We start from the raw sequence: 16662 nt of genomic DNA on the forward strand, positions 1-16662 counted from the left end.
CATAACATAATGATAAAGGGGTCAGTCCAACAAGAGGATATAACTATTATAAATATCTATGCATGCAACACAGGATCACCTACATATGTGAAACAAATACTAACAGAATTAAAGGGGGAAACAGAATGCAATGCATTCATTTTAGGAGACTTCAACACTCCACTCACTCTGAAGGACAGATCAACCAGACAGAAAATAAGTAAAGAGACAGAGGCACTGAACAACCTATTAGAACAGATGGACCTCACGGACATCTACAGAACAGTCCATCCAAAAGCAACAGGATATACATTCTTCTCAAGCGCACATTGAACATTTTTAAGAATAGATAATTTACTAGGCCACAAAAAGAACCTCAGCAATTTCAAAAAGATTTAAATTGTACCAACCAGCTTCTCAGATCACAAAGTTATGAAACTAGAAATAAATTCCTCAAAGAAAATGAAAAAGCCCACAAACACATGGAGGCTTAATAACATGCTCCTAAATAACCAATAGACCAATGACCAAATAAAAACAGAGATCAAGCAATATATGGAGACAAATGACAACAACAATTCAACACCGCAAAAATCTGTGGGACGCAGCCAAGGATGTGCTAGGAGGGAAATATATTGCAATACAGGCCTACCTCAGGAAAGAAGAACAATCCCAAATGAACAGTCTAAACTCACAATTAATTAAACTAGAAAAGGAAGAAAAAATGAGGCCCAAAGTCAGTAGAAGGAGGGCCATAATAAAGATTAAAGCAGAAATAAATAAAATTGAGAAGAATAAAACAACAGAAAGAATCAATGAAAGCAGGAGCTGGTTCTTTGAGAAAATAAACAAAATAGATAAACCCCTAGCCAGACTTATCAAGAAAAAAAGAGAATCTACACACATAAACAGAATCAGAAATGAGAAAAGAAAAATCACTACAGACACCACAGAAATACAAAGAATTATGAGAGAATACTATGAAAAATTATATGGTAACAAACTGGATAACCTAGAAGAAATGGACAACTTTCTAGAAAAATACAACCTTCCAAGGCTGACCCAGGAAGAAACAGAAAATCTGAATAGACCAATTACAAGCAAAGAAACTGAATTGGTAATCAAAAAACTACCAAGGCAAAACATTCTACAGTATGGGAGGATATATTCATAAATGACGTATCTGACAAGGGGTTGACATCCAAATTAAGTTATATAAAGAGCTCACACACCTCAACAAACAAAAAGCAAATAAGCCAATTAAAAAATGGGCAGAGGAGCTGAACAGACACTTCTCCAGAAATTCAGATGGCCAACAGGCACATGAAAAGATGCTCCACTTCGCTAATCATCAGAGAAATGCAAATTAAAACCACAATGAGGTATCACCTCACACCAGTAAGGATGGCCACCATCCATAAGACAAACAACAAATGTTGGCGAGGATGTGGAGAAAGGGGAACCCTCCTACACTGCTGGTAGGAATGTAAACTAGTTCAACCATTGTGGAAAGCAGTATGGAGGTTCCTCAAAAAACTCAAAATAGAAATACCATTTGACCCTGGAATTCCACTCCTAGCAATTTATCCTAAGAATGCAGGAGCCCAGTTTGAAAAAGACAGATGCACCCCTATGTTTATCACAGCACTATTTACAATAACCAAGAAATGGAAGCAACCTAAGTGTCCATCAGTAGATGAATGGATAAAGAAAATGTGGTACATATACACAATGGAATATTATTCAGCCATAAGAAGAAAACAAATCCTACCATTTGCAACAATATGGATGGAGCTAGAGGGTATTATGCTCAGTGAAATAAGCCAGGTGGAGAAAAACAAGTACCGAATGAGTTCACTCATCTGTGGAGAAGAAGAACCAAGAGAAAACTGAAGGAACAAAACAGCAGCAGACTAACAGAACCCATGAATGGACTAACAGTTACCAAAGGAAAGGGACTGGGGAGGATGGGTGGGAAGGGAAGGATAAGGGGGAAAAAGGGCCATTATGATTCACACACATAATGTAGCGGAGCCGGGGTGTGCGGGGGCGGGGGGGACACAGGGAAGGCAGTACATACAGAGAGGACAAACAGTGATTCTACAGCATCTTACTATGCTGATGGACGGTGACTATAATGGGGTATGTGGGGGGGACTTGATAATAGGGGGAGTCTAGTAACCATAATATACTTCAAGTAATTGTACATTAATGATATCAAAAAAAAATTTTTTAAGGGATTAAAAACTCAAATTTCAGTTAAATAAACTCAAATTATTCAACTAAAAAAAAATAATAACCCCTTTTTTAAATGGGCAAAGGATCTGAATAAAAAAGAAAAAAGAATTTAATTAAATCCTTATATGAACTTTCTCATTAGTAAATGGCTACTTCACTGTTTCATATGTCTTCAATAAGTGATGGGTAAAAATGAATCTGTCAGTTTTGCCATTTACTCGTTCTTATAAAATATTTGAAAGAAAAAGACAGAAAATAATTATATAAAACATGGGTTAGGAACATTCATCCTATCTGACTTATCTATGCTCTTCATTTGCAAGGACATGTATGTTTAAAAATTTATGTATCTCAGCCCTGTCTCTTTCTCAACTCAAGAATGAACGAATGAATGAATGAATGAATGAATACAAGTTCTCTCAAAACCTGGTGTGTGTCTTGGGAGCGGCGCAGGTAAATACCACTGGAATGCAGGAGTGGCAGAAAGCTCCTGCTACGAAATTCCACCTTCCCAACACTCCAGTGTAACCTCTCAGGGGCGAGGAGCCCTCACACAGCCCTCACTCCTTAACATTCCTGCCTCAGTGCCGGCATATGGGACAGGGCCTCCAGTCCTTAACGATTAATGCAAACGGTTTACACTGAAATAATCTCATTCTCCATAACAGAATGTGATATTTAATATTTATAAACATGGAGCCTAAGTTAAATTTATTTCAGTCATACTGCACAATTTCAAAATAACAGGTAAGCTCCCGCCCATTAGGAGACCTACCAATTCCACGTTCCTACTGTCATTTACCATGAAGTGAATCTCTGTTCAAGGGCTTAAACAGAGCTTTAGAATTTATTAAGAGCCTTCCCACAGATTACATCAGAACTCTGCTGTAAGGCAGACATTCCAGTTTACCCAAGTTGCTGATAAAGCTGCAGCCCGAGAAGACTGTAGTTTGCCTGAAGTCACGCCAGTCTCACAGATAGTGCAGGGAGGACAAAAATCCAAGTCTGACCAAACATCTGATTTGCCCACCTACCTGTTCATCTGCAGAACTGTAAGTTACCCAGCAGACTCTGTGGAAATCACCTAATGCACTTTACCGAGGACAGATACACATTTAAATGCTTCTTGAAGGCAAGTTGCCACTGCTACCAACCACACTTTTAAGAATGAAAACTGTGTCACAGGGAAGGCAGTACAGCACAGAGAAGACAAATCTACAGCATCATACTACTCGGATAGACAGTGACTGCAATAGAGGGGGTGAGGACTTGATAATATGGGTGAATGTTGAAACCACACTGTTGTTCATGTGAAACCTTCATAAAATTATATCAATGATACTTTAGTAAAAAAAAAAAAAGAATTCATATTTAAAATATTTAAGGTATACCCACAGATCAATAAAGGGTAAATAAAATGAGACATAATTCTAAGAAAGAAAAAAATAGTAATAAAAATTATGGCATTAGGGCCTTTTGTTTTCTGCTGATAACCAGTAAGCAAAATCCCCTCACATTAGGTTCTAGGAGCTCCCACAATAGAAAGTAAATAGGATGAAATTAGTAGCAAAACAACCCCCATGACTAGAAAGTTTTAATGGTCCCAAACAATGTAAAAATATAAAATCAAAATAAAAAATGTACCTTTAACTTAAGTGACTCTCCCAGCAACGTCCCCTTATAGTCGGTTGTGTAGGTCCAGTCGTGTGGTTTGATGACCTCCTTGGGGTGCTCACCCTCCATCCTCAAACAGCAGAATGAGAAGGATCAGATCCAGGGGTGCAGAACACCAAATGACATTCTACAAATAATGTAAAGTCTTGCACTAGACACACATACTTGTCATAATTCATAATTCACCAGGACAAGATCTTTCTTAGCTTCTCTGCACATTACTGTCATTTAGCTTGTCACACGCTCATGTTGTATCTCTGGTTAGTCTGCCCACTGCCCAAGAACATGATTCAAAGGCTTACACTTCTTTCTACTTCCAAGGTACTTAGTACACAACACAACAGGCACAAAGTAAATAACTGCTGGTTTAATTATCAAAGAAAACATACTTTTATTTCAATCCTCCTCAAATTTTCAATGCAAATTTTAAGGAAACATTTTTCTTCAAAAATAGGAACACTGAAGGACAGAGTGCACTGCCTCTTCACTGAAGAACACTGACAGCTCAAAGGAAGCCACACAGTTGGGCTCAATTGTCATTTGATTTAATCCAACAGGTACTCAAGAGGTGGGGTATAGCTCATCTCCATTTTATGAATTCTAGAATGACCCAACTATCAAGTTTAATAATCCTACTAGCTCCTCACTGTAATAAAAATACACATGACTATTTCTTTCAACTCTTTTCTGTTCTGCTTAGCCCCTAACTGCCCAGATTCTCACCTGCCTTCCTGCCACTCTTCAGCACAGGCTACTTTGAGCATTCCTTGGTAGTTGTTCACACATCTTAATGCGTCTGTAGCATTGAATTCAATCCCAAAGCCAGAGCAATGCTGGATTCTTAAAACGTTGTCTCCAAACATCATTTCAGGGAGAGATGGCATATGCAATTCATCAGCTAACCTAGGTATGACCAAAAGTCAGGTAAAATTTCCAATATGGTTATAATTATAAAGTGTCTGAGAGTCAAAAGTTTTAACATGATCTGAGTGAAGTTCTAAGGGACCCTGAATAAAACACAAATGCTTAGTGCAAGTGTTCTATTGATAAAAAAGCAGGGAAAAGGGACAAGGGTCATGCCACTGTAAAATCTACTTAGCGTGCAAAAAAAGACCCAGCTTATTATTCTAACTTAATCTATGTGCTGTTTTCCCTCTTCTTCCAGTACCTTAATCAATTAAGTAACTTTGTATCCGGGACAAGAAAGAGACAGACCTCTGGAGTGTAAGTGAACCTCTATGAGTAAAGAATGCTGAGAGCTGGACTGACACAGTCACCTAAATATCCCCACTCTTAAGACAAAAATTCAAAGGAATCATGTATCACCTGTATACATCATGCCTTACACTGATGTCTACGCAAAAGGCCCTATAAAACCCCAAACCCTAAACCCTGAACCCTTCAGTGCACCTCTTCTCTGAGGTGGCCCCACTCCCATCTGAGTGTGTACTCTCTTATCAAATGAACTTTTCTTGTTGCATTAGCCTGTCGCACTTGTCTCTGAACTCTTCTCCTTGATAAAGACAGTAACTCCCTGACCTCCACCTCCGGTGCTAAAAGTCTTTGTCGCTTTCCTATTTCATTCAGCTTTCTATTCTCAATGCAATCTTTTTTCTCTCTCCCTGTTTCACTTCAGACCAATAACCAATAGGGAAGTAGAAGTTCTCAGAATATAATCTCGCTCCATCCATTGCTCCGTAGGTCCCCCACATTCTAGAGTGGCAGGATGTAATTCCCGCGCTGTGCAGATCAAGTGGACACTTGGACACCAGGTGACCCTGGCTTTAGGAGTGGGCAGGAGCTGCGCCCCAGGCGGAGTAGGAGTTCAATGAGCTTCCCTTTCCTCCCTTCGTTTTTCCTTCCTCTCTTCTCTATTCAAGCAAACCTGCCTGTGCCCACCTTGCCTCTGACCTGCTCCTCCTTGGAGTGCATTCAAATAAAGCCTTAACTCTGCTTCTCTGCTGGGTCTCTGCCCTTCCGTTCTTTGTGTCGCGGGGACAAGAACCAAGGGGAGCAAACTCAACCCCCGGCACAAGTGCCTAACTACATCTTCACGCCATGACCCACACACAACTCACCTAACAAACTAGACTCCTTCTCTCCGACAGCCGCCGGGGATCTGCCCCTTCTCCCGCGTTTCTCACCCTGGTCAATGACAATGCCTCCCACCCGTCAGCCGGGACCAGAAACCCCGCGGGCAGCCCAGATTCCTCTCTCTCCCTCCTCCTCGCGTCACCTGGCCGTCAAATGCAGGGCAGTCCTCCGAAACCCCTCGTCTCCGGTCTCCGCTTCCGGCCGGTCTCCTTACCCAGCCCCGCAGCCCCCGGCCCACCCTGCAATCACCTTCAGAGCGCACAGCTGGGCACTTCACCTCTTTGCATAAAACTGCACCGGCGGCAGTCCCACCGGGGACAAGACTCCTTCGCCTGGCACAGACCTCCCGGTGCCTCCACCCCAGGGCCTACGTCTCACTTCTCCCTCACGCTCCAATCACACACAACAGGTCTGCAGACAAATCAGGGCTCCCTCTCCCTGACCCCCGGCTCCACGCGTCACCCCGACCCCCCCCCAACTTGGTCACGACTCAGTTCTAGCGCCACAGCTCCCGCGCGGCCGGCCTCCCACGCCCCCCGCCTTCCCGGAGACGCAGTTCGGGCACCCCGACGTCTGCTGTGACCCGCGCAGGCGCCTCTCCCAGTTATGCTCGCGGCGCCTTAACTGTGTCTGTGGCTCCCAGGACTGCGGGTCCCCGAGGCGGAAGCTCATTTACCCTCCGCGTCTCGGGCGCCCGCCCAGCCCCCGACGCGCTGAAAACCGAGCCTAGGCATCACCCCCGTGACCGACGCCAGGCAGACGGGTCACAGCCCCCAGAAAAAGCCGCGTGCGGGGGCGAAGGCAGGGCGGGTAGGCCCCGGGGGGCCGCGCCCGTCGCAGGCGAACACCGCGGGGAGGCGGCGGGAGGCTCGCCGCGGCAGCTCGGAGGCCGCGCCCCGAGGCCCGAGCCCCGCCCGCCCGCGCCGCTGCCTCACTTCTCCACGTCCGCCGACTTCATGATGTGCGTCTTGGCGGCCGTCAGCCTCCACGGCCCGAAGGAGAAGTCCTGGCGGCAGCTCTGGAAGCCGTGGATCATCATGGCCGCGGCGGGGCCTGCGCGCGCCTCACGGCACAGCCCGGCACGGCGGCGACGACAGCGGCGGCCGACCCGTGAGCCTCCGCCTCCCGCGGCCCGGCGCCGTTACCATACCCGCCCTCGCCGCACGCAGGGCCGCCCTTCCTCCCGCTCCCGCTTTCGCTTCCGGGCAGGGCTGCCACTGTTCGTGACCCACGTGCTACGCCGTGACGCACACGGAAGGCCTGCGAGCCCCCGGGGGCGGGGCTTCACCTCGGGGCGGGGCCCCGGATGACGTCATCCCAGGAGTTTGCGGCCGGGGGGGCGGAGAAGGCGAGTCTGGTCTGAGCGCTCAGGCTCTGCTTACACCGCGGCCGCCTCGCGTGCGGACCGCGCGGCGTGGAAAGGAAGTGCCCTACACTTTTGTTGAAGTCAGAAAAAAAAGATCCTTATTGTTTAGGAGGTCCAACACTGTAACTGATTTAGAAGTGGACATCCCGCCCCTTGACTGACAGACTCCTAACATCCTGAGGGCATTTCAAGCCTTTCTGATCTGGCTGCTGCCTAGGCACCTGGCATGCGGGAAACGCTGCAGACCGGGTGCCAAATCCGCTTTTGAACGCTGTTTTGTGTATCCTTGGGCAAACCATTTAACCAACGGTTTTGGCTTCAATTGCTTCAAAATGAGATTGATGGTTTGATGTTAGGGCATCTCCCAAGTCTGTCTGTATGGCCCCATTTCCAGGGACTCCGTTAGCCGTCCCACCTGCACTCAACCCTACCTCTGAGCTTTTACTCCTGCTGTTCTACCTGCTTGGAACAGTCATACTCAAACCTGAGTTCTTTCAGGCTCAACCTGGCACCTTTGGAAAATACAGATGTTCCAGGCGCAGCCTCCACCCCTTGCCTTGCCCTAGCCTGGTAAGATCTGCCTTGGACTGATAGGTGTCTTTCAAAAGGCTTTTCCTGAACCCTGGAGGCTAGACTTGCTCTCTTCTTTCTCTGAGCCACCATGATGATTTAAGTCAACTTCCCTCATTCCAGTTATCACTGTCCATGCATTCATCCAAATGAATGTCAAGTAATAAACAAGTAAACAAACAAAATTTATGATTTCAGACATAGATAAATTCTGTGCAGAACATTAAGCAACTTAATTGGAAATGTGTGTGTGTGTGTGTGTGTCACAGACTGGGGTACAGATGCAGTGATGAGAAGAGCCATTTATGTGGAGGTGACACTCAGCAGTGACCTGCCAAAGGAAGGAAGACCCAAGAAAAATATGGAAGAACATTCCAGGCATTGGATATTAAGGCCCAAAAGAGGTAGTGAGCTTGTCACGTTTTAGGAAGGCCACTGTGGCTGGAGTGGAGGGAACTGGGAAGAGTTCAGAGGGACAGTGAGAGACTCCATCCTGTAGGTGCGAATATTGTAAGCCATACCATATTTTTTCTCGACAACTTTATTAAATGAACGTACAATTCCTCAAAAAAAAATCTTCATTCATCAGACTTTACCATCTCTAAACAGCCTGTGCCATTTATGAAGCCCTAATGATTAGAATGTTCTCTTTTAGATTAAGCTAAAATCTGCTTCCTTGTTACTTACAGTATTTGAACCTGGTTTTGCCCTCTGGAGTACCATGGGGCAAACATACTCCTTCCACATGACCGTTCTGACTTTTCAAACAATGTTCATGCTTTCCCCTTGTCTCTCCGTTCATCCACTTACCTTTCCATCTGTCTAACCATCCACCCATCTACCCGCCTGTTTCTTCAATGAATATCTACATTTCTAAGATATGAGGCACTATACTTCAAGAAAGATATTACAATGAAGAATATGAATAAGCTATATTCCCCAGCCTCAAGCAACTTTGTTCAACATGCCAAGGATATAGATACACAAGACATTGTCTGTAATCTCAAGTATAAGATCAACTGCACTCAAGTATAAGAAATGAAGTAAATAGATAAACTCCACCATATGACATCTGCGTGTGTTTACATGGGCGTGGTACCAGGGCTGGAGGGAGGGAGAGGAATTATCTCTGTATAGGTGAGGAATGATTCACAAAAGAGCTGATGCAAGGCTTAAAGACAAAAGACTTCACGGTAAGGAGACACGCTACTTCCGGAACAAGGACCAGCAGGTGTGGGCCAGGAGCAGGAAGCAGCTGAGGGCCGCTGGGACATCAGCTTGTCGGGCAGGTAGAGGACAGTAACTGAGATGGGCAGGCATGGGCCAAATCACGATGGGATTTGATGCTGTGCTAAAGAACTTGGGACTTTTTCCACACCAGGATACATACAAACGCACTGGAAATGAGGAAGAAACTATTAGTGCTTCTCACTCTGTTTATCTCATCTTTCTTTTAGTCCTATTTCTGTGTATGTTTTGTAATGTACATGATATATCACATATTCACATGCATTTTATTTGTAAGCAAATTAAGGATGCATGCTCACACCTATTAGTGGCGAATGATCAAAAGACTTTGTGGACTGTTGGCCTCACTGGAGGCGGTAGGACAGCGTTTAGAGAGAAGAGGAAATATGGGAGAGAACCAGCAAAGGGAGAAACGTCTGATCCATGGCCTAGAGAGCACAAAGCCACAGTCAAGATACTGGTCCTCTGACCTGTGTATTCTGTGATGACAAAGAAGGACAGTGGCCACCAAGAGAGAAGACTTGGCCATGTAAAAAAGAAAACTGGATTTTCGGAGGAAGAGCCTGTGGAAACAAGATGTCAGATATGACTGGCTTCCCTTTGTACCCCACGGGTGGAATCCCATACTAATGCTAATATCTGCATGGTGTGCAGGCACTTCTGAATGAACGCTCATGGGCATTAAGATACTGCTCACATTTGTGCACTGTATCCATTATCACTCAATTTAACTCTCTCTTCTATCTCAGAACAATTCCTCTCTGTACTATGGACTATGATAAAGACTGATGTTGCTAATAATTTGGCCAAATTCCCCATCCATAGGTGCCCCAGCTTCCCTTTCACTCGAGGGGTTCAGAATCTGTGAACCGACTCAGGTCTGGGAACCAGTAGCGAGGCCGCGGCTCCCACGGCGATGAGATCCGAGTGTTTTTACTAGACTCAGGGTTGTGCGGGTAACGTAGATCGAGCAGAAACTTCTCCCATCTGTTTCTGACCTAGTTATGCTGCCAAGGTCTCTGTGGGCAATCCCTCTGCCCTTGCTGCCTTTTATAGTCACATACTCGTTGCTTTTGGTCCCTGAAGTGTTCCTGCTCGGCCTTTACCAGCTTGGACACCCCTGCAACCCCATGGACATCAAGGCGTCTCCTCCAGTGGCTCATCACCCACCGTCATCCCTGCCCTGCAGAGGCCGATGGTGCACTTCCAGGGATGGCAGTGGCCCTTTCTGCAGCGCATTTCTTGGTAAAGGGACTGGCATGTCCTCTAGTCCCAGGGAGCACAAGTAGGAGGTGGGTGCACACAGTGCATGTGGGACCCACTCCAACATTCTTGTCACCCTATGAGTTTCATTACTTCTACATCAAACCAAGGAAAACCTGTACCTCTAGTCCTGGCATCAAGGGTCATGGTTGAGTTCAGATTTCAGTAAACCTCCTGAGTAAACAAGTCCCAGCTGTTGGCACCATCATCCGCACATCAATGCCTTCAGCTCACCTGACAACCACATTCCTCCCTCCCCTCCCTGGACAGCATCCTCAGATTTTACCCCCACACCTGTTTCCTGGGACTTGGCAGGACATGGCTTTGCTTGCTGTTCACGAGCTCTGGATTTGATTTTGCGGCTGGTTCCCTGGGTATCCTGGCACTGAGTAAGCGTCCGGCGGCACTGGGAAGGGGTAGGTGTGGGGCACAGAGAACACTGGCACCCCCTTGCAATTATCTGAGTCAGATGAAGCCATCCTGGGCCTTCAAGCAAGTCAGGACCATCTCATCGAGACAGGAAGAGGGGCTGGGGATTGCCGGATCAGGGTACTTGAAGTTTTCCCAAATCTTACTATCCAAATTGAAATTTCCCACCGTTGGTCTAATCAATTGAGCCCTAAACTCACGTAAGAGACCTGCAAACCTGCAAGCTGAGCCTCTGTTGAAAGCCAGCCGCCTGCTGGGCTGTAACCGCTTCTCATTTTCTGTGGTTTCAGCCCTGCAGATCTAAGAAGCCAGAGATACTTACAATAGGCAGCCATAGAAATTCCCCAGTTTTCTGGCTTACAATGCACTAAGCCGAGGCTCTAAGTTATATATTCTGTTCCCGCTTAGTGGCTCCCCTGACATCCTTAACATGCATACTTTACAAAGTCTATTAATCTGTATTACTACCTTCCTCTCAAACATCAGGGCCTCGAAATGCTTTTTCCTACCGCTTACCTCACTGCATGTGATATTTTTCTCCTGCGTCTTTGTAAATATCCATTCTGGCTCTGTTTTTACTAGCTGTCTAAACTGATTTGTTTTTTTTAACTCCTCAAAAGGAACTGTGCTTATATCAAAACAAAACAGACAAGGCAGCCGTTGGGCGCCCCTGGTGAAGGGGGCTGGGGTGACAGGCTCTGTGCCCCGTCGGCCTCGGAAGCCTTGATCTCTTTCACCTCACGTCTTGCCCGTATCTGATCAGATTCTCAGTCTCCCTTCGTGGAGTCAAGACCACCAGCAAGCCTGGCACTGAGTCAGGATCAGAACCCAGGTCTTTTGACTCAAAATGTGGACAGCTATGGACACGACCAGTTCTCCTTCAAAGGGCCGTGCATGCAGTGGTCTACATTTTAAAAAATTAAGATGACAGCGGCAATAAGAACAGAAAGGGGTGCACGAAAGACCAGGAGTTCTGAAGCAGAACAAAGTAAGTGTGCAGGAGAGAATACCTCCGCGCCTCCTCAGCTGGTCCAGACGCTCCTGGCAAACCATTTCCCCACCTGCAGTGTAGTGGCTTTCCGGGACTGACGCTGTCATTTGGTTTCCGGTTCTCTGGACCCCGCTCCCATCGCCGGCCCAAGCCCAGAGCCGAGGCAACTCGAAATGAGCACTGCAGCAAACGGGCAACACACGGCGGAGAGAAAGCCCCGCCAGGACGGGCCGTGGGGCAGTGCGACACCTGATGTCTCTTAGTCCACTGGTCCACATCCAGCGTACGAGGCAATCTTATTACCTCTACTTATAAAGTACAGCCAGAATTAAACTCTTGTGTCGCCTCCACTGAGAGAACCATTATTCTCCACCCCAAATCCCCCCAGTTCTGCTCCTAGTAAAAGCCCAAGGCCCACTGTGGCCTGTGAGAGCCCCCCGCCCCCCTTCCCTGCCTGACCACCTTCTCCCACTGCCCTGCGTGCTCGCTCCGCCCCAGCCACCCAGCCTACCCGCTGCTCCCTTAGGACGCGGGACACACTCCTGCCTTAGATGCTTTGTAGTAGCCGGTCTGTCTGTGCAGGACGCCCTTTCTCGGACATCCTAAGGATGAGCCCCAGCTATTGGCTCAAGTGTCAGATTCTCCAAAAGCCCTAACCTGACACTTATCATTGAAAACCACCGTCTCCTCTGCGTCCAGATGCTCCTTCTCCCGCTCAAATTTTGATTAAAATGGAGGCTCCTTAAGGGCGGGGACCTTTGTCTGTTTTGCTAAATATCTCAAGAGCACATGATATGTGCTTAACTATTTTGCTGCAGATGAAAACACATTAATATGCATATTTGGATGTATTTATCAAGTGTTTAACTGCATTTTAATTTTCTCAAAATTTTTAAAAATGATGAAATAATACACACAGAGAATTCAATACAGAAACTGTACAAAGTTAAGTTTCTGTTCCCACTAACCTAAATCCAAATATAATCAGGTCTGGTTTGTTGTATACACCTGCAGATTTCTAATGCACATACAAATGTGCACAGAAACACACGTTTATAAAAATGGGATCATACTACTTATGTATTTTCTGGAACTTTTCATCTACCATACCATGGGCAAATATCTGTGCCAGCACAGATAGATGGATTGCACTTTTTTTCCCATCTAATTTTTTTCTAATTTAAGAAGTTTCTTTTTATTTGTTTTCCATTTCATTTTGAAAAATTTTTTTGTTGAGGTACATACAATAAGTTGCACAAATCTTAGGGTACAGCTTGATGAATTTTGACATGTATATATGTTCATGTAACCATTGCCCAGATTAAGATATCAAGCATTCTTACTGTCTTTTTCCCCTTCACCTATTTTTGGTTTTTTTTACCAAATGTATGTCATAGTGGTTCAAAAGACCCCTTCTCCCTCCCCACCCTGCACCCCCCTTCCCCTTGGTAACCACAAGTCACTTCTCAGTGTCTATGAGTCTAATGCTGTTTTGTTCCTTCTGTTTTGCTTTGTTTTTCTATTCCACAAAGAAGTGAAATCATTTGGTACTTGTCTTTCTCCGCCTGGCTTATTTCACTGTGCATAATACCCTCTAGCTCTATCCATGTTGCAAATGGTAGGATTTGTTTTCTTTTTATAACTGATCCCCTTCACCTATTTTGTCCAGCCACCCTAGTCCCTTCGGGCAACCCAGTCTGTTCTGTTTGAGCCCATTTCAGGTTTTTTTTTTTTCATTTCTTTTGTTTTTTAGATGCCTCACATAAGTGAACTCATGGTATTTGTCTTTCTGACTTATCTTACTCAGCATAATACCCTCTAGGCCCATCCATGTTGTTGCAAATAGGATTCATTCTTTTCTATGGCTGAGGAATATTCCATTGTATATAAGCACCACATCTTTTATACCCACTCATCTATCAAAGGACATTTAGGTTGTCTTCATATTTTGACTATTGTAAATAATGCTGCAATAAACATAGGAGTGCATATATCTTTTCAGATTAGTGATTTTATTTTCTTAGTGTAAATTCCCAGGAGTGGAATTGCTGCATCGTTTGGTATTTCTATGTTTAGGTTTCTGAGAAACATCCATACTGCTTTCCACAGTGGCTGCACCAATTTACATCCCCACCAAGTGTAGAAGGGTCCCTTTCTCCACATCCTCACTGACACTTTATTATCTTGCTGCTATTAACCATTCTGACTGGTAGGAGATGGTATCTCGTGGTTTTGATTTGCATCTCCCTGATGATTAGTGATATTCAGCATCTTTTCACGTGCCTGTTGGCATCTGTATGTTTCCTTTAGAAAAATGTCTCCTCAGGTCCTCTGCCCACTTTGTAATTAGACTATTTGTGTGTGGGGGGGGGTTTCTTTTGTATGTGTTCTTTATATATTTGGATATTAGCCCCTTATCAGATACATCACTTGAGAACATTTTCTCCTACTCAGTAGGTTGCATTTTCATTTTGTTGATGGTTTCTTTTGCTTTTTAGTTTGATGTCGTCCCACTTATTTATTTTTGCTTTTGTTTCCCTTGCCTGGGGAGACATATCCAGAAAAAATGTACTGATGCTAATGTTTAAGAGCATATTGCCTATGTTTTCTTTAAAGCGTTTTATGGTTTCAGGTCTTACATTTAACCGGCAAGCCAGTTGCTGAAGGAACTTAAAAGCAGTCTGTTTACCGGAGTATTTAAAATGTTTTTTTTAAATCCCTGTTCTTGTTTCTTGAATTCGCAACTGGCTTGCTGGTGACCTAGACTGAGTTTCAGCATCCAGTTTTGACTAAATAAAGCGTCTTTCCCATAGGGAAATTAAGGCATCCATTTACTTTTTTTCCTCCCCATTATCCCATTTGTCCCTGAAGACAAGCTGGGTGTTTGGCAGGTGCTAGACAGGAAATTATTGTTCTAGAAGGTGCGTCAGGGCCTGATAATAAAGAAGAAAGCGGCTCCCACAGTCCCGATCTGTAAACAAGGGAATAATTAATGCAGTTATTGAATCGGATGGCTTTCAAAGGAATGCGGTCCCGCTCTGGGCGCGGCATGTTTTTGCCGGAGTTTGGTGAACTGGGACGTAACCGCTTACCTGATACTTGTCCTGTTCTCGCTCCTTTCGTTTTTAAAGGTTTACTGTTTGCTTCAACTTTTCTTCCGCTTATTAAGACTGCCGCGTAGAAACCGCAGGCGGCCCGGGCGGATGGAGAGCGCGGGGGCGAGCAGGGGGCAGAGGCCGGTGGGGGGGCGCCGTGCGGCCGCGCCGGGCTGGGTGGGGGGGCTTTTCCTTCGCCTCCACTCCCGGACTCCGGGCTCCTGCCCGGGCTGGCTCCGCGGCGGGGTCCCCGCGCCGGGCTCCGGGCGCGCCGGCGGGAGGAGGGCGCGCGGGGCCCGCGGGGAACCTCAAAGTCCGAGCGCGATGCCGCGGGAGGGAGGGGACGTCCCCGCGGCCGGAACCGCGACGGAGGAGCGGGAGACCCGGCGCGGACCACGGAGCTGTGCGGGAGAGAAGTGCGGCGAGAGGGGCGGTGAGGGCGGACAAAGGGCAGCCGCGGGCGGTTCGTGGGCCGGGCGGGAGAGGGGACTGGGGGGGAGGAGGCGGGGCGCCGGCGGGGCGGGGGCGGGGCGGGGCGGGGGCCAGAGGTAAGGAGTGGGTGCTCCGAGGGGCGGGGCGGAGGCCAGCGGGAGGGGATGGGGCGCGGGGCGCAAAGTTCCCGGCTGCGGCTGCCGGGGCCGCGGGCCGGCTGTTGGGCGGTGGGAGGGGCGAGGCGGGCCCTGGACTGAAACCCGAAACCCGTCCCGCGCGGCCGGGAGGCAGGAAGCGGCCCGGGCGGGCCTGGAGCCGCGGCGGCGCCCCTCGGGGAGCAGGCGGGCCGGGGTCCTCGCGCCCCTCCGCAGGCCTCGCCTGGCCGGCTCTCTCCCTGCGCGCCCCCGAAGCAGGGCCGGGCTCCGCCGCAGCCCTTTGTGGGGAGACCTCGGGGGCGCGTCCCCGCGCAGCCCCTCCAGGCCCCCGGGCCGAGGAGCCGGCCCCGCTCGGGGGAGGTGTGCGGACGCCGCGGCCGAGGCGGGCCGCGATCGGCAGGACCAGGTGAGCGACCCCCTCCGGGGGCGGTGCCCCTGCCCCTCGGGCGCGCGAGAGGCCGACGCTGCGAGCCTGGGGACCGATCCGTCGCGGGGCGGCCACGCCTGCTGGCGAGCTGGGAGGCCCGGCGCGCCGCGCGGGTCTGGCTGCTGTCCGGCCCCGGGGCCGCACGCGGGGTCGCGTTCGAGCCCCGCTGCGAGGCTGGCGTTGCCCGCGGCTGTATCTGCGCCGCGCGGTGCGGAGCTCCGTCCGGAGCCTCGGAAGCGGGGAGGGCGTGGTTGTGGAGGGAGGGGACCCTAGTCCCCCGATGTGTCCAGGGCCGGTGATGGCGGCGGGCGAGCCCCTCTGCGTGCCCGGCTGGGGAGGGTGCGCACCGCGTGCCTCTCCCCCTCCGCCCAGCCTCCTCTCCCCCGGCGCCTGGACCTGGACGCGAGCTCGGACGAGTGCTGCGGCGGGAAATCGCGGCTTTCCCCGATGCCCCACCTCCCTGCAGCCGCCCGGACAGGTGGGGAGAGACGTTCCCAGGCCCCGACCGCCGAGAGGTGGGATCACACCCACGGGCTCTTCACCAGCCCTCTGACCGGGATTCATGCCACCCGGTTGGGGCAGCTCTACCACAGCGCCCCGCTACCTGTCCACTCATCTTATTTTTTATTTGTAAGATGCTCACAGGCACTTTCATGTACGGTTTTTATTTCATTCACATAACAGTCCTGTGAAGCGCTATT

At 48.2% G+C, this 16662-nt stretch overlaps 2 protein-coding genes across 5 annotated transcripts in view; one reads left to right on the top strand and one right to left on the bottom strand.

Moving 5' to 3' along the window:
* The window catches only part of TIPRL (TOR signaling pathway regulator), a 33716-nt gene extending 26545 nt beyond the window's left edge, over positions 1-7171 (bottom strand). Inside the window, exons 1-3 of the mRNA XM_036899821.2 lie at positions 6921-7171; positions 4615-4794; positions 3862-3961 (exon numbers count right to left, since the gene is read on the bottom strand). Of these exons, the coding sequence (XP_036755716.2) occupies positions 3862-3961; positions 4615-4794; positions 6921-7024 (384 nt within the window). The 5' untranslated portion in view covers positions 7025-7171. The remainder of the gene's footprint in view (positions 1-3861; positions 3962-4614; positions 4795-6920) is intronic.
* Positions 7172-15642: 8471 nt separating this feature from the next.
* Positions 15643-16662, top strand: part of GPR161 (G protein-coupled receptor 161) — a 39402-nt gene continuing 38382 nt past the window's right edge. For 3 of the 4 annotated variants that reach the window (XM_036899219.2, XM_057494949.1, XM_036899419.2), the window contains exon 1: positions 15807-15940. The gene's annotated coding sequence lies outside the window, so the exon portion shown is untranslated. Of the gene's footprint in view, positions 15941-16662 lie in introns of all 4 variants that reach the window. The other variant, XM_036899374.2, reaches the window with a different exon arrangement.

Source organism: Manis pentadactyla, chromosome 19, assembly GCF_030020395.1.
Source record: "Manis pentadactyla isolate mManPen7 chromosome 19, mManPen7.hap1, whole genome shotgun sequence".
NCBI lineage: Eukaryota > Metazoa > Chordata > Mammalia > Pholidota > Manidae > Manis > Manis pentadactyla.